This window comes from Schistocerca gregaria, chromosome 1 (assembly GCF_023897955.1).
Source record: "Schistocerca gregaria isolate iqSchGreg1 chromosome 1, iqSchGreg1.2, whole genome shotgun sequence".
In the NCBI taxonomy this organism is placed as follows: domain Eukaryota; kingdom Metazoa; phylum Arthropoda; class Insecta; order Orthoptera; family Acrididae; genus Schistocerca; species Schistocerca gregaria.
In genome coordinates, this window is record NC_064920.1 from 668522798 (window position 1) to 668547410 (window position 24613).

General features: G+C 37.2%; 1 protein-coding gene across 9 annotated transcripts in view; it reads left to right on the plus strand.

Moving 5' to 3' along the window:
* The window catches only part of LOC126362397 (uncharacterized), a 335074-nt gene that overhangs the window by 104711 nt on the left and 205750 nt on the right, over positions 1-24613 (plus strand). For all 9 annotated transcript variants that reach the window (XM_050007876.1, XM_050007883.1, XM_050007882.1 and 6 more), the window contains 3 exons: positions 1739-1818; positions 7204-7288; positions 19446-19564. In XM_050007876.1, coding sequence (XP_049863833.1) covers positions 1739-1818; positions 7204-7288; positions 19446-19564 — 284 coding nt within the window. The remainder of the gene's footprint in view (positions 1-1738; positions 1819-7203; positions 7289-19445; positions 19565-24613) is intronic.

Genomic DNA, 24613 nt, shown 5'->3' on the forward strand with positions numbered 1-24613 from the left:
AACTTCTTCATCTCCCAGTACCTAGGTACCTACTGCAAACTACATCCTTTTGAATATGCTTAGTGTATTCATCTCTTGGTCACCCTCTACGATTTTTACCCTCCACACTGCCCTCCAATACTAAATTGGTGATCCTTGATGCCTCAGAACATGTCCTACCAACCGATCCCTTCTTCTAGTCAAGTTGTGCCTCAAACTCCTCTTCTCCCTAATTCTATTCAATACCTCCTCATTAGTTATGTGATCTACCCATCTAATCTTCAGCATTCTTCTGTAGCACCACATTTCGAAAGCTTCTATTCTCTTCTTCGAAAGCTTCTATTCTCTTCTTGCCCAAACTGTTTATTGTCCATGTTTCACTTCCATACACGGCTACACTCCACACAAATACTTTCAGAAATGTCTTCCTGACACTTAAGTCTATACTTGATGTTAACAAATTTCTCTTCTTCAGGAACACTTTCCTTGCCATTGCCAGTCTACATTTTATATCCTCTCTACTTCGACCATAATCAGTTATTTTGCTCCCCAAGTAGCAAAACTCCTTTACTACTTTAAGTGTCTCATTTCCTAATGTAATTGCCTCAGCATCACCTGACTTAATTCGACTAGATTCCTTGTAGCTGTAACTGAAACAAAGACTGTTATTTACTTATAACTACAAATCAGTGGCCAGTTGTTTTGCTTTTGTTGATGTTCGTCTTATATCCTCCTTTCAAGACGCTGTCCATTCTATTCAATTGTTCTTCCAAGTCCTTTGCTGTCCCTGACAGAATTACAATGTCATCGGCATACCTCAAAGTTTTTATTTCTTCTCCGTGGATTTTAGTACCTACTCTGAATTTTTCTTTTGTTTCCTTTACTGCTTGCTCAATATACAGATTGAATAACGTCGGGGACAGGCTACACAACCCTGTCTCACTCCCTTCCCAGCCACTGCTTCCCTTTCATGTCCCTTGACTCTTATTACTGCCATCTGGTTTCTGTACAAATTGTAAATAGCCTTTTGCTCCCTGTATTTTACCCCTACCACCTTCAGAATTTGAAAGAGAGTATTTGTAACTCTCAGAAAATAGTATGTTGTATCTATGGATATATGTGTATTCCAGAGGCTGTGCGTATATGTAACTATGATCAGATAGCATGAGTCTGAATTGCATATTTCAGTGAGCAGTTGGTAAGCAGTTGGAATATTAACAACTACGAAAAGGGTAGTTGCTACTTAACTATAAATATGACAGAGTTCAGTTGCAGACAGATACAATGAAAAGACTGTTATACACTAAGCTTTCAGTTATTACATTCTACAGAAAAGAAAGGAGAACACATACAGATTCACACTCCGGCTGATACCACTGCTCACTAGTCGGACATTAGCGCCCAGAGTGTACAGTAGCCGTGTGTGAGATAGTTGTCCGTGTAGGAAAGTGTGTATGTGTGTGTTTTTCCATATCTGAAGAAGGAGCCTGTAACTGAGATTATAATATCCAACAGTCTTCTTTCAGTGTACTTGTCTGCTGCTCAACATCTCCTCTTTGTAATGAGTAGCAATCTATCCTGTTTCAGAGCTATGTTTTTGTAACCTCATGTGTAGATGTCTTGCCACCTTGTAAGTCAGTATCACACTTTTTTAGTTATTAGTATTTAGCTCCACTTTGGGGATGAAGTGATTTATAGTTATATTTTGTATTTGGAATTATTATGATGATATGTTTCATCATTTTCTAAACTATTTTAGCCAAAAAGGAGGGCACCTAAGGAGAGAAAATTGTCGGAGCAGACTGCAGAACCACTACAGATTTCATCTGTTAAGTTAGTGTAAGTATTAACATACATCTACTAACATAAAAAAATCTCTCTGGAGCTTTCAAGTTTTGATTTATATCTGTGAATTCTATATCACTGCAGAATGTGCTCCATTCATTTTCATTTAAATGTACATAGTTTATTCACAGCTGTGTGAAGACACATTGAGGAAATTTAAAAACGAAGTTACAGTGAGAAACAGTTAGAAATAGTTGACTTTACAAATTAAGTATAGCAGGCACAAATGTCAGATATCTCAAAAACATATACTAAATTCCATCAGAAAAGGACTTGGAAGGCCCAATAGTACTGACCAACCACCATGCCATCCCCACCCTATTGGCGCCACTGGATACAGATTTGGGGTGGGTGGGTGGGTGGGGGCTCTCTCCCGGCTGTTGTCAGTTATTGTGACTGAAGCAACTACTTCTCAATTAAGTAACTCCTCAATTTTCCTTCCAGGGGCTGAGTGTGCCCCACTTGCCAACAGTGCTCAGTAGACTGACTGGTCATCCGGTCAAGTGTTAGCCAATAATACTCATCTTCTGTGATCTGACAGGGACTTGTGTTACCACTACGGCAAGGCCATTGGCTTAAAAAAAAAATGGAATAATAAAATAATAATCGAGCAGTGAACGACATGTCACAGCTGTGTTACTGTGTGAACTGGCCAGTGAGCATTGTCATTTACCTGTGACATCTCATGTGCGCGCGAGTATACACCTATCCTTTTTCCCCCTAAGGTAAGTCTTTCCGCTCCCGGCGTTGGAATGACTCCTTACCCTCTCCCTTAAAACCCACATCCTTTCGTCTTTCCCTCTTTCCTGAAGAAGCAACCGTTGGTTGCAAAAGCTAGAAATTTTGTGTGTGTGTTTGTGTGTTATTTTATTGTGCCTGTCTACCGGCACTTTCCCGCTTGGTAAGTCTTGGAATCTTTGTTTTTAATAGCTGTAATCGTCTTCAGATTAAAGGCATGTGCTTCAAGCAGTAATGTAATGTTTCCATTGCAATGGCTTGTTATCACTCAAAGCATTTGCCTTTAGTGTAAAAGTGACCACTCGTTGTTTAAAACAATTTATGCCAATGTGAAGTGCTCATGTGATTTTGTCATAAAAATTAGGAAAAAGTTATCTTTATTTTCATTGCATAATAAATCATAATATTTGTCTGCATCCAGCATGAATAAAATTTTAACAATATATGCTCACCAAGTACTGTACACTTGAATCTTTAATAGCAATCCTGTAATTGGTACTAGGGGAGGGCCAATTAAAGGATTCCAAAAGGGTAAGTCATAATGCTTGAGATATGGCTTTGATTTGTCTTACTTGAAATAGGGAATTCTTTTTCACATCATAAATTAAATAATAACTATAAATCCTTTTTATTAAAATAACTTACCTCCAGGAGTTGCAACTCCAAATATTGCTGATAAAAATACTGTAAATAGAAATCAACACCCCCAGGTTTTTGAATAGATTCCATCTTCAAGACAAAAAGTCGAAATAGGATTGGGTCATTCTGACTCTAGGCAAACCTGTGGCCTGTATGAGCATCTTAACCACCGAGTAAGTGTTTTACATTTTCATTAGTCGAGCAGGTGTACAAGGTATAAAATACCCCAGAACATAGTTTACATAACACAATTTCATACTTTAAGAAAATGGTGTTTATTTTATGACTACTGCTATTGAGCATTTTAATACTATGCTTTTTGTGACCCTGGTTGATTACTTGAACTTTTTAAGGTAAAATTTAATTATTTAATGAAAAGTTAATACAAGGTATTTCACCTGTGGTTGACTTACTTTATTTTTTACTTAGTACGTGTCTCCATATTTTAGGCCTCATGAACATAAGTCGCAGTTGAATAGAGGACTTCATTGTTGCAGTTTTGCAAGTATAAGCAGTTGTTACATGTATCTTGCAAGCTAACGTTTTGCACATATGCTGTGGATACATTTGTTGTTAATAATCCAGCCCAGTTCAAAAGTAATAGCAGTGTGCATAGCTATAACACCAGGAGAAAGGATGATTTTCACTATGCAGGGTTAAATCTGACTTTGGCACAGAAGGGGGTAAATTATGCTGTCACAAAAGTCTTTGGTCACCTACCAAACAGCATCAAAAGCCTGACAGATAGTCAACCAACATTTAAAAATAAATTAAAAAATTTCTAGATGAGAACTCTTTCTACTCATTGGCTGAATTTTTAGATATAAATTAAGGGAGGGAAAAAAACTAACTTCAGCATTAGTGTCATTCAATATTTTGTGTAATGTAATATCTTGTACAGACATCTTTCATTAACCTGACATGTTCCACATCATTACAAAGTGTCGTATTCATGATCTATGGAACAAGTATTAATCTAATCTAATCTTAAGATGTGTTGTTGTTAAGATACCTACTTGCTGTGAATGTGTTCACAGGCACTGCCAATCTCCTGTCCAAAACTCCAAGTTACTTTTCAGATTTTGGGCCACTGAATTGAATTCTATTTGAATGTTTGTGTGATGTGGTCTTATGTTGCTGTTTTTAACTTTGCTTTGCGTCCAAGTGCATGTCCGTGTAGACAGAGTGCTACTCTCATTGCTTTTCTCTTCCATGTAATCAAGGTAAATATTCAAAAATTTCAAGGAGACAGCAGAATGTCTACTGAATACCTTTCTTCAGGAGACGAAATTCCTAACTAAAGGTAGAAAATCTTCATCTTGGCATTCAATATTTGTCATTCCTTGCCCTCACAGCATGTGGGTACCTTTAAATTAGGGTCTAAATTTGCATTTACCCTTTTCCAGTCTTTCTCATCCAACCCCTCAGTTTTCTCTGAAGAAAGAACTTAGGAATTGCAAAAACTAGGTTAGTATTATGCACTTTAAGTACTTATATTGGCAGTTCTAGGAATCTTGTATTCTGAAGGTATGTGATGACCAGCTCCTTGTAATTTTAAAAGTTTTTTGAAGTGATTTTGTCCGTTTAATATAATCAGGGTAAATTTTATATATGCATTAAAATGTTGCATTCTTGTCTTCCACTGAGAAAGAAACGCTGGAAAAACACACAGGGAGGAGCAGTGAGGATAAATTATGCAATATTGATGATACTGAAGGCTTGGAGAGAATGTCAGTACTTCGCTGTGTACATCAGTGGATATAACAAAGCACTCTGTGGTTTGTACGGAGGATAGAGAAGAAATTAAGTTTTTCGTAATCTGAGTAATGTAGAAGTGGTCATGAAACACTTTCGATGAAATATAGGTGTGATTTCTATGTTGTGATAAATATGAGATTTCCTTCAGTCTCAGTTATCAAAGTGGAAAAAATACTGCAATTGAGAGACCACATTGCTATTTTTTGTCTTATGGCTGGTATGGAAATGCTGACAACTGTGTTTGAAGACTGCTGTTTTCAGATATTTTATTGTGGTATGTTTTGCATTGATCTCTGGAATGTTTCATTATTGTGACAAATCTGCAATTACCAAATGAGATAGTTAATTCAGTGTTAGGAACATCATCTGATTTCAAACCTTGTTCCCAAGTGCATTTAATCTGTTTTAAGAATTCTGGGCTAGGGAAGTCTGTTGTTGCTCAAATCTAAATATTGTTTGAATAATTCATTTACAGAATTGTGTGGTATGAAACCTTCAAGCTATGTAATTTAGGTTAAGTCATGGATTTTAATGTTTATTTTGACAGAAACACAAAAACAAAAATTGTATTCTACAAAAGTACCAACATAGTGGCAGAATGTACCCAGTGTAACTTCTTCCCTACCTGAGCAGGTGGTATAGCATGGGAGGGGACAGTGGTAGTGGTGGGGTGCCTTTGCAAGCGATAATCAGATGCTGTGGGAGATACAGTTCAACAGCTGAAGTATGTGGACAAAGTTATGACTTGCATAACTTGTAAACTATAAATAGCTAATTCACAAATGATCGTATCAACAGGTAATGCCAGTATTATTAATAATCCAACTGATATAAATGTTCAAAGTTTGTAGTTTCTCACTAGTAAGAAAAAAGAAATAGTCACATAAACAAACAATCAACCAAAGCTCCGCTCTTGCTCTGCTGCAAGAAAATCTCATAAAATGAGAAAGGGGTTGTATAGTGGAAGGCATCATTCACAGTGATACTTAACAGTGTAAAATAAAAAATGTGTGTTGTGTGGAAATTGTGTGTCAGTCCCTTCCCCCTCCTCCTCCTCCTACTCCTCCTCCTCCTCATCCTGCTCATTTCTGAACTAATGAATCCTCTCCTTCTATTGGATACCTTATTTTTCTTTTGTTTCATTTCCAACTTCTTAAAAATAGTTTGGATGACAAAAGTAAAAATGTCACACTTTCTGATGATATTTTTGACCCTGTACAAGTTTAATATGTCAACTTTCTTTGAACTAATGAGCAGGGTTCAGTAGTAACAGTTATTTAATATGCTGCGAGCTGCACTAGTAATGTCTCTTCAGAGGCATTGTTGCATAGCCACTTTCATGAAGGAAGTCAATTTATTTTGTTTTCCAAACATTCAAAAACTTTAACTTTTATTTTAAACTACTTTTACTTCTTAGTAAGTGCAAAATTGGCATTTTTTTCATAGTTGAAAGAGAGTCTTTAAGGCCTTTGTCAGCAGTACACACACACACACACACACACACACACACACACACACACACACACACGTGTACAGTCTCAGAGAGCTGAAACTACACAGCTCTCTGAGACTGCAGACACATGTGCAAGTTGTGTTTGCATGAGTGTGTGTGTGCATGTGTGTATGTGTGTCTATTGCTGACAAAGGCCTTAATGGCCGAAAGCTATGAGTGTTGAATCTTTTTATTGTGCCTATCGCAAGTCAGCATCTCCGCTATATGGTGAGTAGCAACTTTCCTTCTCTGGTATTGTTGCAATCCATCCTGGATTTTCCATTGTTTGATTACTGGTCATCTTTATTTAAAGATACATTTTCTGTTTGTTTTAACTTACTTGACATTAATGAACTTCCAGATTGGCCTTCATCTGTTGCATTTATTTATTTCTGCTTTCCAACATTCCAATGTATAAAACTCATAAATTAATGGTTCATACTCTGTGCAATGGCTTCCATGTGCTCCATACTATGCCAGTGTCCAGTGAAGAATGGCTGTTGATTCGTATAGCTTAATCATGCGTTACAATGCAGTGTTTGTTTGTGACATATTGAATGAATTATCAGTACTGTGACCTTGTTGGAAAATGGTTTCCTCTCTGAAATTTGACTCAATGTGGTTTCATCCATAATTATTCATATTTGCACTGAACAATTTTAAAAATGCTTTTACCTTTTTGCGTACCCCACTTGTCTGTCCTCTCTTATATGAGAGAGAGGTTTTACATGCCAAAATTTATTTTCTTTTAGTCCTGGAACTGACGAGCTTAGCGCCAGAATCAAGAGACTTGAGTTTTTGCGAAAGAGAAATTTTGGATATTCTCCACGGGATTTTGTAAGTATATTTTTCTTCATTGATAAATTATAGGAACTAAGTTGCTTGTGGCTTGACTAATTATTAAAAGAACATGTCAGATTTGTGAGTGCAAAGTTAAGTTCTATGAAAATTCCAATATAGATAACAAGTGATGTCTTAAATTATTTATTTATTTTCCAGTTTCTATTTCTCCCGTCAGTTTTTCCTCTATTGCTATCTCTAGCACCTTAGTTATTCCCTGATGACTTAGCACACTTCCCATCACCCTGTTTGTCCTCTGGTCAGTGTTTCCTGTGTGTTTCATTCCTAGTGCCAAGAGCCATCTAATTTCTTATAATTTCAGTTGAGAGTCAGCATCTTTCCATAGCACCACATGTGAAACACTTCAGAATTTTTCTTTTCCAAATTTCTTACGGTCTATGATTCATTTTTCCAATTTTCTTGCAGTCTATGGTTAACAACAATAGAATGCTGTGCTGCAGACATAATTGTAAGAAATTTCACAAATTGAGACTCATGTTTGACACTACTGGACTTCTTTTGGTGAGAAATGTTGTCTTTTCTAGTGCCAATCCACTTTTCATATCCGCCTTGCTTTGCCCATAAATTGTTGTTGTGGCAGCCATTAGTCCGAAGACAGGTTTGGTGCAGCTTTCTATGCTGCTCTACCCTGTGCAAACCTCTTAATATCTGAATAAATGCTGCAATTTACATCCTTCTGAATGTGCTTACTATATTCGTCTCTTTGATCTCCCTCTACACTCTAAAATTCCCCCCTCCCACATACACACACAAACTGCCCTCCAAAACTTTGTATCCCTTGATGTTTTGGAATGTGTCCTATCAAACAATCTTTTCTTTTACTCAAATTGTGCCATAATTTTCTTGTCTCTCCAGTTCTGGTCACCACCCTCTCATTAGTTACATTATCTACCAATCTGTTCTTCAGCATTTTTCTGTACCACTGTATTTCAGAAGCATCTATTCTCTTCTCATCTATACTGTTTATCACCATGTTTCACTTCCATACATGGCTACATTCCATACAAATACTTTCAAAAGAGACTTCCCAATATGTAAATCTCTATTCACTGTTAATAAGTTTCCCTTCTTCAGAAAACAAACAATAAAACCCATTGTTCTTCTTCAGATATGCTTTTCCTTGCCATTGCCAATCTACGATTTATATCCTCACTATGGCCATTATAGTAATCTAATTCCCTCAGCATCACTTGATTTGATTAGAAGCTGTGTCTGACAGAATTACAGTGTTGTTGACAAATATCGAAGTTTTTATTTCTTCTCCCTGAAGTTTAATCTGTACTGCAAATTTTTCTTTTGTTTCCTTTACAACTTGCTCAGTGTATGTACTGAATTACACCGGTGATAGGCTACAACTCTGTCTCACTCCCTACTCAACCAGTGCTTCTTTTCGACTTCTACAACTGCCATCCAGTTTCTGTACAAGTTGCAAATAGCCTTTTGCTTCCTCTATTTTTACCCTTGTTACTATCGAAATCTCAAAGTCATTATTCCTGTCAACATTGTCAAAAGCTTTCTCTTAGTCAACAAATGCTATAAACATAGGTTTGCTTTTCTTTAACTTATCTTCTAAGATAAGCAGTAGTGTCAATACTGCCTTGCATGATCGTACTGCCTCACATGTTCCTACATTTCTCCAGAATCAAAACTGATCTTCCATGAGATCAACTTCTACCAATTTTTCATTTTTCTGTAAAGGATTCATATTAGTATTTTGGAATTGTAATTATTACGGTCGCCTCCAAGTTTGAGGCTATTTGGCCAGTCTCATACATCTTCCACACCAGACGGAAGAGTTTGTCATAGCTGGCTCTCCCAAGGCTATCAGTAGTCCTCACAGAATGTCATCTGCTGCCTTTGTCTATCTATGGTAATGCATTCACTATTCTGTTCATAGTAGCTCACCCACATTCCTGTTTTCTTATTCATTATTAAACCTACTCCTGCATTACCCCTATTTGATTTTGTATTTATAATCCTGTATTCAGCTGACCAGAAGTCCTGTCTCTTCTGTCACCAAACGCAGTTAATTCCCATTACAGCTGACATCAACCTATCCATTTCCCTTTTTAAATTTTCAAACCTATCTAAGTGATTAAGGGATCAAACATTCCTTGCTCAGATCCATAGAACACCAGTTTTGTTTCTCCTGATGATGACATTTTTCTGAGTAGATCATACTAGGAGATCAAGTGTTATATACTTCCAAAGTAGCAGAATTTTCACATTTTGTCAGTTATACCAATTTTGAAGTTAAGTTTGTTACTAGTTTCATTCCTGGTGGTATCTAATACTTTCATCTCCCTTTTTTTATTTCTCAGTCTGTATTCTGCACCCAGTAGACTATTCCTTCCATTCAACACATCCTTTAATTCTCCCTCACTTTCACAGAGGATGATAAGATCCTCAATGATTGTTACAACTGATATCCTTTCACCCATAATTTTCATCACATTTCCAAATTTTTCTGCTGTTTCCTGTGGCGTTTCACGTACAGGTTTAACAATAGATGCAAGCCTACCCTCCTCCATTGTGCCCTTTTTAGTTTGAACACTTACTCTTGTTCTTCCATTATGATTATCCCCTTGTGGTTTCCTTGTGATCCATGCACATCTTGTATATTATTAGGTCTGTAGAAATATTGACCCGTTCTGCCTCTATAGCCATCCATAATTGCAAAAGTGTTGCCGGTGCAGGACATCATGCATGACCTGGCCTCTCGATTATGTCTCACAAATGTTCAATGGTATTTATGTTGGGTGATCTAGGTGGCCAAATCATTCTCAAAATGTCCAGAATGTTCTTCAAACCAGTCGCAAAGAATTGTGACTCGACGACATGGCTCATTGTTATCCTTAAAAATTCTGTTGCAGACGGCTGTGTAGTGCCTTGTTGACAACTTGAATCCATGGATTTGTAGGGTCTATGTCAAACTAGAATCCTACTATCAGCTCTTACCAACTGAAATCAGGATTTGTCTAACCAGGTTACAGTTTATCTGTCGTCTAGGGTCGACCTGATATTGTCTCTCACCCAGGAGAGATGCTGCAGGCAATATTGTGCTGTTGGCAAAGACACTCATTTCTGTAGTCTGCTGCCATAGCCCATTAACGCCAAATTTTGTCTCACTGTCCTAACAGGTGTTGCTTGTCTGTGAGCTATGTTGCTGGTCTCTGTCATTAAATGAACGCCTCCAGCCTCAACGTTGTCCGTGGTGAAAGGCTACACATGCAATTTGTACTCTTGGCACATTCTTGACACAGTTGATCTCATAATATTGAATTTCCTAACGATTTCCAAAATGGATGGTCTCATGTGTCTAGCTCCAACTACCATTCTGTATTCATTGTCTGTTAATTCCTGTCATTCACCCATAATCACATTGAAAATAGTTTCACATGAATCATGTGAGTACAAATGACAGCTGCACCAATGCACTGCTCTTTTATACCTCGTTTATGCAATACTACCGCCATTTGTGTCTATACCATGACTTTTGTCATCTCGGTGTATGGGTTATCGATGATAGCAGCCCCTTGGGTCAAGAGTTCCAGAGGTAAAATAGTCCCCTGTTTAGATTCCTAGGTGGGGACTACTAAGGAGGATGTAATCGGAAGCTACAAAACTAGCGTTCTATGGGCTAGAGCATGGAATGTTGCATCCCTTTAATCGAGTGGGTTTCTTGGATAGTGGGAAGTTTAGCATAGTGCAAATTAGTGAATTATGGTGGCAGAAAGAACTCAGGTGAGTGAAAGGCTATAAATAAAAATAAAATATGGGATAATGCAAGAGGAGTTGTAATAAGAATTTTTAAAAAAAATAGGGATGCAGGTAGATTATTAAGAACAGAACAGTGACTGAATTATTGTAGACAAAATAGATATGAACCCAACAGTCACTGCAGAAGTAAAAGTTTATATGCCAACTGGCTCCATAAATGATGAAGAAGTTGAAAGAATATATGATGAGATAAAGGAAATGATTCAGATAGTTAAGAGAGATGAAAATTTAATTATGATGGGGACTGGTATTTGACAGTAGGAAAAGGAAGAGAAGGGAAAATAGTAGGTAAAAGCGGACTGCAGTAAAGGAATGAAAGCGGAAGCTGCCTGGTGGAATTACGCACAGAGCATATTTCATTCATTGATGAATCGTGAAATATGGTTATAGATGTGGAAGAGACCTGGAGACACTGGAAGGTTTCAGATTGGTTATGTAAAGGTAAGTCAGAGATTTCAAAACCAGCTTTTAATTTGTAAGACATTTTCAAGGGCAGATATGGACACTGACCGCAATTCAGTGCTAGTAAACTGTAGATTAAAACGGAAGAAACTGAAAATGCTAGAAAGTTAAGGAAATGGGCTTAGATAAGTTGAAAGAATCAGAGGTGGTTGAGAGTTTCATGGGGAGCATGAGGTAACAGTTGACTGAAACAGTGGAAAGGAGTGCAACTATAGATGAAGGGTAGCTTTGAGAGATGAAATAGTGAAGCCAGCAAGAGATCATATAGGCAAAAGACAAATCCTGGTCAGAATCCCTTGGATAACATGAGTTACTGAATTTTATGGACAGTGGGAGAAAATTTAAAACTGCAACAAATCAAACAGTTGAAAGGAAGTACAGACGTATAGAAATGAGGTTGACAGGCAGTGCAAAATGTCTAAGAAGGAATGTTTAATGGGCACAGGCAAGGCTGCAGTGGCTTGCATGGCTAGGCGAAAGGTTGATGCAGTCTTTAGAAAAATTAAAGACTTTTTTGAAGAAAAGAGAAGTGTCAGTATGAACATTGATGGCTTTGATGGCAATCTAGACTAAGCAAAGAAAGGAGAGGTGAAAGGAATATATAGAAAGGCAATACAAAGGAAATTGACTTCAAAGGAATATAATTGAAAAAGAATAAGAAGTAGATGATGAAAAGATATTGCATGAAGAATTTGACAGAGCACTGAAATATCTATGTTGTAACAAGTATACTGGAATGGATGACATACCCTCATATTTGTTGATATATAACGTATTTACTCGAATCTAAGCCGCACTTTTTTTCCAGTTTTTGTAATCCAAAAAACCGGCTGCGGCTTAGAATCGAGTGCAAAGTAAGCGGAAATTCTGAAAAATATTGGTAGGTGTCGCCACAACTAACTTCTGCGTCGAATATATGTAGTGCTACACAGGCACGCTTTGCAGGCACAAATCTCTACATCAGTAAATAAATTTAAAAAAGTAAAAAACGGTGGAAGACGAGCTTTTTTCTCCGCCCCGAGTTTCGACCATTGTATTTTCATACATTATCCAACGAAATAAATACAAATTCCATATTGTTCATCTTTGAATGTAGCAGCATTTCAATGTACTACGGAAATCTGACTGGCAAGACTGTTTGGGATGTTTGTCAATATGGCCAACTCTACGTTCTGAATTTTTTCCTACCTGTAGGAACTTCCGTGAATTGTGAATAACATGCAGCATTCTCTTCACCATAAGAATAATACGAATATAAACATTTTGCCACGTATTCTTTCGTGTTTGCTGCTATCGCATTTAAATCCTGTCTGCCTAATAAAATACGAAACTAGAGTGACACAACAGCAACCGCGAAAGATATACATATCATGTCATGAAACTCATATTACTCTTATGCCTAATAGTGATACAGTCAGAAAAGAAGCACGGCAATTGACTAGATTTTAAATCTAAGATGACTCTAATTTCTGTGCAGAATGTAATGTACTAAAGAGGCGACTGCAAAGATTTTCAAACGGTGAAAAATTTTCGCTAATTTTCGCTGAGCTCTGGTTCAGAACATCTTCTATCATACACAGTCTATTATTTGGTTCTTCTTGATCATTATCAAAGAAGGCAGCAGTGTAAGTAACAACAAATAGCAGTCTCTTGCCATTGTTTCCCTAATGAGATGATTCCCCCCCCCCCCCCCTCCCTCCCATTCTCTCTCTCTTGTTTTTATTGTAAGCGGCTGTAGCATGCGCATAAGCAAGCCATGCCGCGAGTGCCGACAGGCCGTAAACAGTCATTATCAGAATGCGACAAATAATGCATGACACAGTACAGTAAAGCATTTTCAGCTTCAAGTGACGTAAACGCCTATAACAAAGAGAACAGCACTTATCAGATCAAAGAAAAATAAGCAATCACTTCAAACCAGACCAAGCACGTGAAAAAGGAAGGGTACCCATATAAATACGGACGGAGCACCTGACGCAAAGCAATGGCTACCTGGTAAAGCTTAACTGCAAAGCTTACGACTCGAACCGAACTACTATAGCTGTATCGTCATTAATTCGACCCAAATTGTGTCTCATATTACAATGGACCAACTTTGTTTCGATTTGGAGGTGTGGCCTAAAACTTTCGTCTCCCCTTGAATTTAGAGTCTCAAATTTCAGGTGCGGCTTAGATTCGGGAAACTTTTTTTCCTTGATTTCGAGTCTCATTTTTCAGGTGCGGCTTAGATTCGAGTGCGGCTTAGATTCGAGTAAATACGGTCTTGGGAGAGCCAGCCATCACAGAACTATTCCATGTGTTGAGCCAATATATGAAACTGGTAAAAGATCCTCAGACTTCAAGAACGATGTAGTTATTCCTATTCCTAGAAGGCAGGAGCTGACAGGTGTGAATAATAGCAAACTATCATTTTATAATGTAATTGGATGGATAAAAAAATCTATCTGGGTGACTTTTCTGAAGTCTTATCTCTTGCCCTAAACCTCACCAGTCCTTTTCCTTCACTCCTCTTCCTTTCTCTTCAACCCTTCTGCCGGGAGGAGGAGCCAGTGGCTCTGAAAACTTGTGTATGTAATACTTTTCATATGTGTGTTCTCCTGCTACCGCTTGGTGAGCAGATTTTTTTCCTTATCCAGTTACATTGTATTTTCAAAAATTGATTAGGCCCCTATGTCCATTGATAAACTGTCATTTTAATAAGTCGCAGTTGTAAATACTGATTCTAATTATTTATGGAAAACATGAAAAACTGGTAAATGCAAACGAATAAAAATTTGCAAAAGGAGTCAAAGTTCAGGGAGAAGAAATAAAAACGTTGAGGTTTTCTGAAAACATTTTAATTCTGTCAAAGAGGGCAAAGAACTTAGAACAGTTGGACAAAATAGTGTGTGTGTTCTGCTGTTTGGGCAGCAAAATAATTGGTGATGACAGAAGTGGAGAGGATTTAAAAAAAAATGTAAGCTCTCACCTGAAGGTATTTGTCTGGAGGGTAGCCGTGTATGTAAGTGAAATGTGAACAATAAACAGTCCACATAAGTAGAGAATAGAAGCTTTTGGAACATGGTACTGCAGGAAAATGTTTTAGATAGATGGAGAGATCAAATAACTACCGAGGAGATACTGAAACATATTATGACGAAAAAGAAATTTATGGTTCAACTTGATTAAAAGAATGGATTTGTTGATAGAACATATCCTGAGGCATCAAGGACTTTGCTCATAGACAGGTAAAAATTACGTAAGGAGATGATGCTTGAGTACAATATACAAGTTCAGATTTTAGAAACCCTGAAGGAATTTTACCTGTCTGTTTTGCCAGTTTGGTTCACAAATTTTCCTAAACTATGACTCTGATAGTAGATCCTCTATAGCATGCAAATCATTGCTCCATTCTTCTTCTGTCCCATTAGCAGACAGTTCCTCCTCACCTCATACCAGCCCACAATGAACTTGTTTTACACCTATTTGCTCACACCTCTGTTTTTAACCATGGAATTCTTTTAAACTTTTAGTGTTGACAATTAGGCTTTTAAATTACCCAAAAGTTATTTTGAATTTTGAATATGTTGAATCTGTCCTTCCAGTGACAATTTCCACTTCGATTCCTTTGTATTTTTTCCTGCAATCATTTTGCTTTAACTTGAATGCACTTCCTATTCATTCCATATCTAAGTATCTTGTTTTGTTCTATTCATTTCTGTTCATGATATTTTTTCTAGTTTCTCCTTTCATCACTCAGTTGGAAGTGCTTCTCCTCTTATCTACAGTTTCTCACAGTTTCCTCTTTTGTTCCTGTTAGCCCAACATCTGTGATTAGTCTTTTTAAATATATCTGTTCATCGACAACTAAACTTCTACCATTGTATTTGTTATTGCTGTATCTACAGCTACAGAAAACTCTGAATGTACACCCTCATTCCTCCATATGCCTCTATCCTATTTACTTGTATGTTGCTTCTTCATGAGGATTTTCTTAAACTTCAGCATATTCTTCATCATTATCAAATTGTGATCATAGTTGAAATATTCTCATAGTGAAGACATACAGCAGGTCACTTTCAGTCTTGATCACAATTCTCTAAAATGGTGGGAGTTATAGACAGAACTGAAAAACATGAAAAACAAGAAGACACAATGTTTTGATGACCTCATTGTATATGAGGTGGTACCAAAACGAAAAGTTATTATTTTTTAAAAACTACGTATTTTCAAATTGTTTACAAGACAACCTTATCCCCTCCAAAATACTCCCCATTACAACTGATACATATGTCCCTCCGATGCTTCCACTATCCAACTGTTCAAACCTGCATCCAGCCATCCTGATTTAGGTTTTCCATGTTTTTTCTAAATCGCGTCAGGCAAATGCCAGAATTGTTTCTTTGAAAAAGCACAACTAATTTACTTTCCCAGCCTTCCCTAATCTGCTGGGACCGATGAACTCGCTCTTTGTTCCTCACCCCCAAAACCAATCAACAACTGTTCGAAACATTTTTTGTAGTCATCTTTAGAAATATCTGACAGCTCCTCCCTCTTTTTTTTTTCTTTTTCTACTTCAGTGTTGTCAAATCTGCGTCCTTCCATGCCCCTTGTCATGCATGGAAACATTAAAAAATTGCACCGAGCTTTCCTTTCCTGCCCCTTTTCGTGCATTGAAAGATGAAAAAGTCACACAGAGCGAGGTCAGGCAAGTAAGTTGTGTGGGGCAGCGGAACCATGCCATTTTTATCCAAATATGGTCACCTGTCTGCTGGAATAATAATAATATTTTTTTTTCTTTTATGAACACTGTTTGCCACAAATCTCTAACGGGTAATCAGTTGCCTGTTGAGGGCCTGTGAGCACGAGCTCTTGAATTTTTTCAATATTTTTGTCAATCTGGACATCCAGAACGAGGTTTGTCATTAGTTGCCGTCACCATTTTTAAATCAAACAAATCACTCATACACTTATGGTTTTCCCACAGCGTCATCTTGGTAAGCTGTTTTCAACATGAAAACAGTTTCAGCAGCATTTTTACCGAGTAGAAAACAAAACACGAGCTAAACCAATCACTGCAGATGAGCAGAATAAGCCAGGTTGACAAAATAGATAGCACTAAACTGGCAATGAGTTGCGCTATATGCGTCTAGCAGCAGAAATGCGTACTACGCGGTTTCGCCCACAGCAATGTTCCTCGTATGTTATAAAACCGGTTGCAGTACTAAGTATTCATTTGCTTTATAGAGCACTTATAGGGACGGAAAACAACATCCTTTAATACTAGACAAAACAAGTTATTATACCGTTGTTGAAGATAGGATTTTTTATTTATTTTTTTAAATTTTTTTAAAATGAAAGTTGATTTAAATTGGTTCCGTGCTTCAGATATTTAGAAAGTGTCTCCTCTGAGAACAATACAGTAAAAAGGGAAATACTCAACAGGATACAAAAGGCCTCAGGGTTCTCCAGCGAAATGAGAAATCTAATTTGGGATAAGAAAATTCCTAATGAAGCTAAATGAACCACGTTCCACATTTAGACAAGATAAAAAATTAAATAAACAGGAACAAAGCATGGAAAGTGCTGACTGTGATGCTATCGTCACATAATGTGAACAGATAATTGCAAAACAGGAAGAAAATACTTTGCTACAGAAGTACCATGGAAATAACCCATGGAAAACTACAGAAATAATTTTTACAGACAGTAAATCAGAGATGGAGATAACAAGCTGGAAATTAGATAGATGATATCATTGACCATAAAATTTACTGTGGTGGGAATAAATAACAGCAAAATAGTGATTCGCAGGACATATAGCTAGGAAAATGGATGATAGATACAGCAGATTTTTGTAGATTCCAAAAGGTAAGACTGACAAGGGGAAGGCCTCAAACACAGCCAACCGATTTGGCTCAAATTTGGCAGGTCGCTTGTGTACAACCTAAAACGAAGGAATCTAAGATATTTTGGGTTAATTCCCCCGCGTTTTTGAGAAAATCACCCCTAAAAGCTATGACGAGCGATCGACTCAAAGTTGGTGGGATCGATAGATAATTGTAAATAGAGCATTTTTCATCACCAGGTATGGGGTCCGAAAATGCACACTTTTCCAGAAATTGAGGTAAGAAACTTTTACAACTGCCGCGTCTGTACCCATATGGTCAACGCTTTTTGCCGACAGCACCGATAGCGCAATGGCCAAGATAACTGGCTGCGAATCTCGAAGAAATGTAGTGGATGTTATTCTTTTGGTTTGTATTTTTCCATATCTCAATTGATATGGACAGGCGAGTTAATAAGGTAAGTAAATCAACAAGGAATGATAATAAGGTAGGTAAATAAATTTCTCAAACCTCTTGGGATAGTAAACAACTAAAATGTTGCTGCAGGTCACTTTACAATGACTCTCCCAATCACTGTTAAGTGTCCTCACTTATCTTCGAACAACTAGATGGATGGTACTTGTCATATAAACATTTGAAACAAATATACTCACAGCACCAAGAGCATCTAATGAATGCAATCTTTCGACAGCTACACTGTTCCTTCCCTATGACATGACGAAGAGGCAACCGGGACAACATAACTCTCCCCGCGTGCTTTCTATCCCGTGACTCGCTGTAAAAAAGCGTTGCATGGTTGGCTATCTGTGATCCCTCGTGAGGAAGACACAGCACTTTTACTCGGAGTTGTTTCCATGTGACAAGGCTTAAAATTTTAATACTTTACTAACTCATAGCGTTTGGAAAATTAGTTTGCCTACCGTATTATCATCATTCCTTATTGATTTATTTATCTTGTTAACCCTCCTATCCCTATCAATTGAGATATGGAAAAATACAAATGAGAAGAATAACATCCGATAGGTTTCTTCGAGATTTGAACCCAGGTTTTATGATTCCCAGCCAGTTAGCTTGGCCGTTGTGGTATCGACGTTGTTGGTGACAGGCGTTAACCAAGTGGGTACAGACGCGGCAGTTGTAAAAGTTTCTTACCTCAATTTCTGGACAAGTATGCCTTTTCGGACCCCATACCTGATGATGAAAAATGCTCTATTGACAATTATCTATCGATCCCGCCAATTTTAAGTCGATCGCTTGTCATAACCTTTAAGGGTGATTTTCTCAGAAACTTGGGGGTGTTGGTCCAAAATATCTTAGATTCCTTCTTTTTAGGTTGTACACAAGCGACCTGCCAAATCTGAGCCGAATCGGTTGGCCATGTCTGAGTCCTTCCCCTTGTGAGACGATTGTCTAATAGAAGATCGATCTATGACATTGGAAACCATGCAGATTGACATTGATGCATATAGCTGAAGGCAGAAATGTGCAGAAAAGGTTAGAGGAGGCATTTATCTGTCAATTTACATCAGATGGCTGATGGTGTGTATGTAGAACAGTTCCTTCCCGCTCTCCGTTTCATCACTTAAACTTTGTTTGTGAGAGCTGAAAGTGAATTTTACGTGCCCAGTATTGTACTCCAAGTGCATTTGTTAGTATTGTACTAGGTCTTATGAATTCCTATATGTTTTACGTTTATCTACAATAATTTCTATTGATATAGAAAGCCTTCTTTTTTTACAGTATAAATTGTGAAGAAATTTTATGTTATTTTGTATCAAAAGAAAACCTAGCATTTACAAATTTCAAAACTAAGTTTGGTTGATATAGCTTCTTAAAATTCATTAAAAAAAGGCTGTAAAGATCAACTAATTTGTATATACAGTGTTTTTGCAGTTCCACACCAATTTTAATAAAAAGTTCTCAGAAACTATACAACTTTTAACCAATTTATGTCCTTGTTTTCATTTACTAATTAGTTAATCCGTCTTACTATGAATTTCCTTATGTGTTTCTTGCCCATTTTTAATATATAGTTGTAGTTACATTGTTTGCCCTTTATACAGTGGAATCCTGAGGAACCTGACTATGGTAGAGCTAAAGCTGATTGTATTGAAAAATTTAAGTTACCAGAATTTGAAGAAGATTCATTAGAAACGAAGGGTCAAAAGAGTTTCTTATACACGTAAGTGATGCATACATCAAAATGTGTTGTGCTATAATTATGTTTATTGGTATGTATTTTAAAAATGTATCATTGAAGAACAGATATCTTACCACATAAAGGAGGCCTTTTATCTTGTTAATGACAGAAAACCATCCTACCTTCACAGGTTTAGCCTTTATAAAAAGGAGACACACTACTTTGAAGCTCAGTTCATTGCATGTGTGTGTGTGTGTGTGTGTGTGTGTGTGTGTGAGAGAGAGAGAGAGAGAGAGAGAGAGAGAGAGAGAGAGAGAGAGAGAATGAGAATTTCTGTTGTCCAGTGAAACAGGCACAGTACCTCAAATGGATGTAATGTAAAAAACTATGATCCTATGGCATCAGCATCTAAAATTCCCACATGAGAAATTCAACAGCCATAGTGCTTTATTATTTAAATCATTATGTGCTGATTTGTTCCTGCAGCAGTAAAGTGTATGGTGCAGTCAACAGCGTCTAAGGCAAATAAATTAAACTCCTTTTTTAAATGACCTTATTCCAAAACTTCAGTTTTTGGGGACAAAGAAAAACATTCTTCAGATGAATATAAGGAATGCAACTGGATGAGCTTACCAAGGTTTAAAGAACAGAATGAAATGGATGTTTTGCTGTTATTGCAGTTGCTAAGTGTCACACTCTCTTTGGGGAGGAAATAAGGTCCGTTTCTTGGGGATGTAATTCATAAGCATTGTCAACTTATGTTTTTAGTCATATTTTAAGTTGGCTCTTTTGTTTACTTGTACATTTTTAATCAAATAAGTTGTATATACAGTTTTTTTCACCAATTTCAATAAAAAGTTCTCAAACTATACAACTTTTATCTGATTTATGACCTCGTTTCCACTTAGTAAGTGATTAATCGGTCTTACTATGAATTGCCTTACGTCTTTCTTGTCAATTTTTTTTAAATGTATAGTTGTATTTCCTTTTTTGTGGTACTAATTTACTAATTTAATCTTTTAATCAAAGTATACACAAAATGGTTTCTTTGAGTGTTATGTACAGGCCATTTCATCGAATTATCATAGAATTACATACATTCATGTGGAATATAATCCAGTAAATATTAAATGTCATGCATTTTTTTCCAGTTAATGGCCTTTTCAGAATTTCTGTAATCCTCTTGTGGATTCAGAATCACATGACTGTAATGTACTATATTGAAAATACATAAAGGAATATAGTTGAAACCTGACTTTCTGAAACATGTCATCTTGTGTGATTCGTTCAAAATTCCCCTTTTCTGGTTGTATGTTGGTCACCACATAGGGAAGCTGTAGATATCTTCAGTTTCTATTAAATCTATGGTGAAATTACAATTTTTGGAAGCATTGGCAATCATTTCATGATGTTATTTCTCAGTATTCACTTTATTTATTTATTTTTATTTATTTATTTGATCCTGTTGATTACATATTATACAACCAGTGTACAGGTAATATAGGACAAATCAGTTGATGCAATTACAGTAGTACATGAACATTTATACATCACACTGCACAGACATTTGTTTATTTAACAAGAACAATTACTTGCATGCAGTATTAAAGCATGCATTATGCCAAAAACAGTTTAAGTGACTGTTTAAAATAGTAGAATAAGTGACAGTGCATTTTTTTTATGCTACTGGCATACCGGGTGATCAAAAAGTCAAAATAAATTTGAAAACTGAATAAATCACAGAATAATGTAGATAGAGAGGTACAAATTGACACACATGCTTGGAATGACATGTGGTTTTATTAGAATCAAAAAAATACAAAAGTTCAAAAAATTTCCGACAGATGGCGCTTCATCTGATCAGAATAGCAATAATTAGCATAACAAAATAAGACAAAGCAAAGATGATGTTCTTTACAGGAAATGCTCAATATGTCCACCATCATTCCTCAACAATAGCTGTAGTCGAGGAATAATGTTGTGAACAGCACTGTAAAGCATGTCCAGAGTTATGGTGAGGCATTGGTGTCGGATGTTGTCTTTCAGCATCCATAGAGATGTCTGTCAATCACGATACACTTGCGACTTCAGGTAACCCTAAAGCCAATAATCGCACAGACTGAGGTCTGGGGATCTGGGGGGCCAAGCATTAAGAAAGTGGCGGCTGAGCACATGATCACCACCAAACGAAGTGCGCAAGAGGTCTTTCACAAGCTCAGCGATATGGAGTGGAGCATCATCCTGCATAAACATCATACGTTCAAGCAGGTGTTTATCAGCCAGCCTGGGGATGATGCGATTCTGTAACATATTGGTGTACCTCTCACCCGTCATGGTAGCAGTTACAAAACCAGAATTGCGCATTTCCTCGGAGAAAAAAGACCCAATAACAGTAGATGTGGTAAATCCAACCCATACCGTGACTTTCTCGTCGTGCAATGGAGTTTCCACGACAGTTCTAGGATTTTCAGTAGCCCACATTCTGCAGTTGTGGGCGTTGACAGACCCTCGGAGCTTGAAATGAGCTTCGTCGGTCCACAACACGTTACTCAACCAATCATCATCTTCCGCCTTTTTTTAAAACGCCCACACTGCAAATGCCCTCCGCCTCACTAAATCACCAGGTAACAGTTCATGATGCCAATGGATTTTGTACGGATAGCATCAGAGGGTACGCCTAAGTGCCAACCAAATAGTAGTGTATGGCATGCCTTTGCGACGTGCGACTGCATGAGTGCTGACTTCCCCATGGATAGACAAACCCACTACAGTCTCCATTTCTTCCTGAGCTGTCTCAGCAGCATGACACCTTGTGCTCTGTTGGCGACTAGGGGGTCTATCATCTAAACTACCCGTGGCTTCGAATTTCGAAATCATTCTTGCCACAGCTGCATTTGTCAATGGACCTTTACCCATTCAAATCCTCTTCCTATGGCAATAGGATCGTAACGCTGTACTAGCACATTCCCCATTCTGATAATACAGCCTCACTAAAAGTGCCTTATCAGGTAATGTCAACATGCTGCGACTGCTGGTGCATCTGATTCTCTCTCTCATTACAGCTCCTTTTATACACGATTGTCATTCGCAGTCACTGACGTTTTGCTGTCCAGTGCCATCTGTCGGATATATTGTGAACACTTTTTCTTCTTCTTCTCATAAAACCTCATGTCATTCCAGGTGTGTGTGTCATTATTCTGTGCTTTATTAAGTTTCCAAATTTATACAGACTTTTTGGTCACCTGGTATTTAAGCAAGTAAATTTTCTTCATGGTCATGGTTTGAATTGAATACTAACTTTAACTGCATTCCTTAAGAAGGGGTTTAAGTGAACGCTCAAGTGAGTGGAATACATGGGAGTTCATGTTTTCTGGTAATGACACAGATAAATTTACATTTTATCACCACAATTTCAGTTAAACTACAAGTAACAGCATCACACTTTATTTTTAAGGGAGTGCTTTTCTTAGGCAGTTTCCCCCACTCTTATACCTTATAACTCTAAGTATTCATTTATTTTATAGAAAGTTTGTTCAATGAGGAATAATTTTAGTTTCCTTTTGAAAACCTGTACATTACTTATTTCCCTTTTTATATTGATAGGGAGCTTATTGAAGACCTTTATGACTGACTCAGTAACTCCCCTATGTGCCTTAGTGAGAGTTGTAGAGCCTTGGTGAAAATTTTTCAGCTGTCCTGTGTCATGGTTGTGGATGTCACAATTTTTCTGAAACAATTCCCTTTTGTTGGCTACAAATAACATCATTTAGTATATATACTGACCTGTGATGGTAAGTATCCTGAGAGATTTGAAGAGACCTCTGCAAGATGCCCTATTAGGGACCCCACATATTAGCCTCACTGCTCGTTTCTGTATTCAGAAGACTTTTTCAACAGATGCAGCATTTCCCCAGAAGATTATGCTATAGGAGAGAACAGAATGGAAATATGCAAAATATGACAACAACATTATGTCTCTGTCTACTAACTGATGGAGAGATCTTAGTTCAAAGCACGATGAGCCAAGTTTCTTGACCAGCTGATCAATTTGTTCTTTCCATCTTAGGTGACTATCTATCTGGATACCTAGGAATTTTGTATGGGTGGTTTAATTAATTTTGTGATTGTTAACATGTATTTCAGGAGCTTTAATTTTTTTATTTTTTGTCAGAAACTGTATCATATTGGTTTTTGAAAGATTTAAGGTTATGCTATTCGCAGTGAACCATTTGTGTACTTGAGTAGAGACTGCCATGGCTGTATCCTGCATTGTGGAGTTGGGTCCTTTTACGAGGATACTTGTATCGTTGGCAAACATTACTATTTTTGCTCTGTTATTAATTGTGATTGGTAGATCATTAATGTAGATCAAGAAAATTAGTGGCCCAAGTATTGAGCCCTGTGGGACTCCATACTTTTTATTCCCCAGTCTGATTTTAATGCTCTACCTGTCCCCCTTAAGACAACCCTTTGCTTCCTGTTCTGAAAGTATGATTCTAAACGAGTCAAAGATTTGTCTTTAATGCCATAATGTGGAAGCCTTTTTAAGAGTGTGTTGTGATCTACACATTCAAATGCCTTGGCAGGGTCACAAAATATCCCCATTGTATACCTTTTGTAATTTAGTTCACCCAAAATTTCATTTGTTAGGTTAAATATAGTTCTGTCTGTGGAGGAGCCCTTATGAAAGCCGAACTGTGTAGGAGCCAGTAAGCCATTTTGTGTAGTGTGACTATAAATCCTATCATACACTATTCTCTCAAATACCTTTGAGAATACTCGCAGCAGAGAGATGGGCCGATAGTTGGATATTTCATCCCTTGCTCCACTGTTATGGATTGTCATAATTACTGTATGTTTTAATCTATCTGGGAACACACCAGTTTCCATAGATTGATTACACAAATAGCACAATATATAACTGATTAAGTCTGCACATGATTTTATAATCCTACTTGATATGCCATTGTATCCACAGGAATCTGAGTTTTTCAGTCATTTTATGATTTTTTTTTTTTTTTCAATTTCTTTAGGGGTTGTACTTCTGAAATGAAGTGCTACTTTAGATGTTATTTGCATGTGGTTAAGTAG